Source organism: Oratosquilla oratoria, chromosome 17, assembly GCF_046742065.1.
Source record: "Oratosquilla oratoria isolate Oo_2021 chromosome 17, ASM4674206v1, whole genome shotgun sequence".
NCBI classification, from domain to species: domain Eukaryota; kingdom Metazoa; phylum Arthropoda; class Malacostraca; order Stomatopoda; family Squillidae; genus Oratosquilla; species Oratosquilla oratoria.
This window is the reverse complement of record NC_134793.1, coordinates 5,314,280-5,316,779: the sequence shown is the minus strand read 5'-3', so window position 1 is coordinate 5,316,779 and position 2,500 is coordinate 5,314,280. Positions and strand designations below refer to the sequence as shown.

The following is a 2,500-nucleotide window of genomic DNA, read 5'->3' as shown; positions in this document are numbered from 1 at the left end:
GCATTTGTCAGCCTTCTAGTTTTCCTTCTTCTCTGTCATCTTCATCCTCTCTCTCCTCTTCCTCTTCTTCCTCCTCGGCATTCGGCTACCTTTTCGTTCTTCTCTTCCTTTCATACCTGATGGTACTTTTCATTTTAACCCTGACTGTCGGCAAGCTATTTTATTCACAGCCTTTCGTGAGCCGTCCTACGCAATCTCCCCCCTCTCCCACCCTCTCCCACCCTCTCTCCCTTCCCCCTCACCTCCCCTCCCACCTCATTCCCTCCTAAGTCTTCTCCCTTCCTTCCCCCTCTTACTTTATCCCTTCATCTCCTCTCTCCTCTCTTCCTCCTCCCTTCTTCCCTTCCTCCTCCTCCACCTCCTCCCTTTCATTCCATCTTTAGATATCTTCCCTCCCCCTCCCCCCTCTATTCCCCCTCTCATTCCCTCTCCCCTACCTCTGATACCCCTCATTCTCTCATAGAAATTCTCCTCTCCCTCCCCCCGATCTTCTTCACCTTCCCTCTCCCTCCATCTCCCCCTTTCCCACCTCTCCCCCTCAAATCTGACCCCGCCCTTTATCCCCTATAAGATTTCTCCCTTCCCTTCCACCCTCGCTCTTTTCATTTTCCTTCTCTCTTCTTTTCCTCCTCTACCTCCTCTCTCCCCTCTTCCCCTCACCTCTGATTCCCCCTCCTCCCTTCTCCCTTCCCTTTCCCCTTCGCCCTCTTTATCTCCCCCTCCCTCCTCTTGCCCCCTCTCCCCCTCACCTCTGATCCCCCTTTATTCCCTCACAAAATTCCTCCCCTCTCTTCCCTTCCCCTCGCTCTCATCATCTCCCCTCTCTCTCCCCTCATTTCCTCTTAAGACTTCTCCCCTTACTCACCGGCAAGACCTCGTTTCGGGAGCTTCTCTTCATAAAAAATCCTATTCTCGTGTCAATCGAGGTCGCAAGTTTGTTTACTGTCGTAATTGCGCGCTCTCGCCGTTGCCAAGTGCTTGGCGCTGTAATCGACAGTGTGTTTATCTTCCTAGTTCCACATCTCACCGTCATCACATGCGTGGCGCTGGCGTCGACCCATTTGTTTACCTTGGTAATTGGCCTTCCCGCTGCTATCAAGTGCTTGGCGCTGTCATCGACACTTTGTTTATTGATGTAGTTACGTTTTGCCCCGCTGTAGAAGGTGTGGCGCTGCTGTCGCTCTCAGTGTATTTGCTTACTTCATGATTTAATTTTTATGTCAAATTTGATGATGCTCTTCAGTTTATTTCCAATATGTCCTCAGAACTCATGTCAGGGGAATTTCACTGACATTTTTCGACCGCGGTTTCGCCTATTCATTTCAACCACAATTTTACCCAAAGCTTTCGCCACCAAATTTCGCCCGGGATTTCGCTCAGAATATTTTTCGTGTTGATGCTCCTGCACACACGATGTGATCAATAACTCATAATTTTCACCTCACCAAATTTCGCCCGGGATTTTCACCACCAAATTTCAAATTTGATGGTGAAATCACCAAATTTCACCCAGGACTTACGGCACCAAATTTCGCTCGCTATTTTCACCATCAAACTTAGCCCAGGATTTCCACCATCAAATTTCTCCTGGGATTTTCACCACAAAATTTTCGCCCGGCATTTCACCCAACTTTTTCTCTCTATCGTTGCAGGTGTCTTGGATGCGAAAGCGAGACCTCCACATCATCACTATAGGAACCAATACCTTCTCCAGCGATGATAGATTCAAAGTGGGCAAAATATTTTCTTTTCATATATAATTTACCTTTACTTTATAGTCATCCATTTGTCTCATGAACACAGAAACGTATTTAATAGTTATTTATATGGTGTCATATTTGTTTATTATATATGTGTGTATGTGTGTGTGTGTGTGTGTGTGTGTGTGTGTGTGTGTGTGTGTGTGTGTGTGTGTGTGTGTCTGTGTGTGTGTGTGTATGTTTGTGTGTGTGTATGTGTGTGTGTGTGTGTGTGTGTGTGTGTGTGTGTGTGTGTGTGTGTGTGTGTGTGTGTGTGTGTGTGTGTGTGTGTGTGTGTGTGTGTGTGTGTGTGTGTGTGTGTGTGTGTGTGTGTGTGTGTGTGTGTGTGTGTGTGTGTGTGTGTGTGTGTGTGTGTGTGTGTGTGTGTGTGTGTGTGTGTGTGTGTGTGTGTGTGTGTGTGTGTGTCTGTGTGTGTGTGTGTGTTTGTGTGTGTGTTTGTATGTGTGTATGTGTGTGTGCGTGTGTGTATGTGTGTGCGTGTTTGTGTGTGTGTGTGTGTATGTGTGTATGATTGTGTGTATGTGTGTGTGTGTGCGTGCGTGTGTGTGTGTGTGTGTGTGTGTGTTTGTTTGTTTGTGTAAGTGAACATGTGAGCGTATATGTGCATACATGTTTATGTACGCGTGTGTATGTGTGCATGTGTGTGTGTGCCTGTTTATGTATACATATGTGTGCATGTGTATGTATATGTACGCCTGTTTATGTATACATATGTGTGTATAAGTACTTTTAAGTACATA

General features: G+C 46.5%; 1 protein-coding gene across 1 annotated transcript in view; it reads left to right on the top strand.

Annotated features, from left to right (window-relative positions):
- The window catches only part of LOC143034364 (neurotrimin-like), a 31,906-nt gene that overhangs the window by 6,534 nt on the left and 22,872 nt on the right, over nt 1–2,500 (top strand). The window contains exon 2 of the mRNA XM_076200320.1: nt 1,653–1,730. Within this exon, the coding sequence (XP_076056435.1) occupies nt 1,662–1,730 (69 nt within the window). The 5' untranslated portion in view covers nt 1,653–1,661. The remainder of the gene's footprint in view (nt 1–1,652; nt 1,731–2,500) is intronic.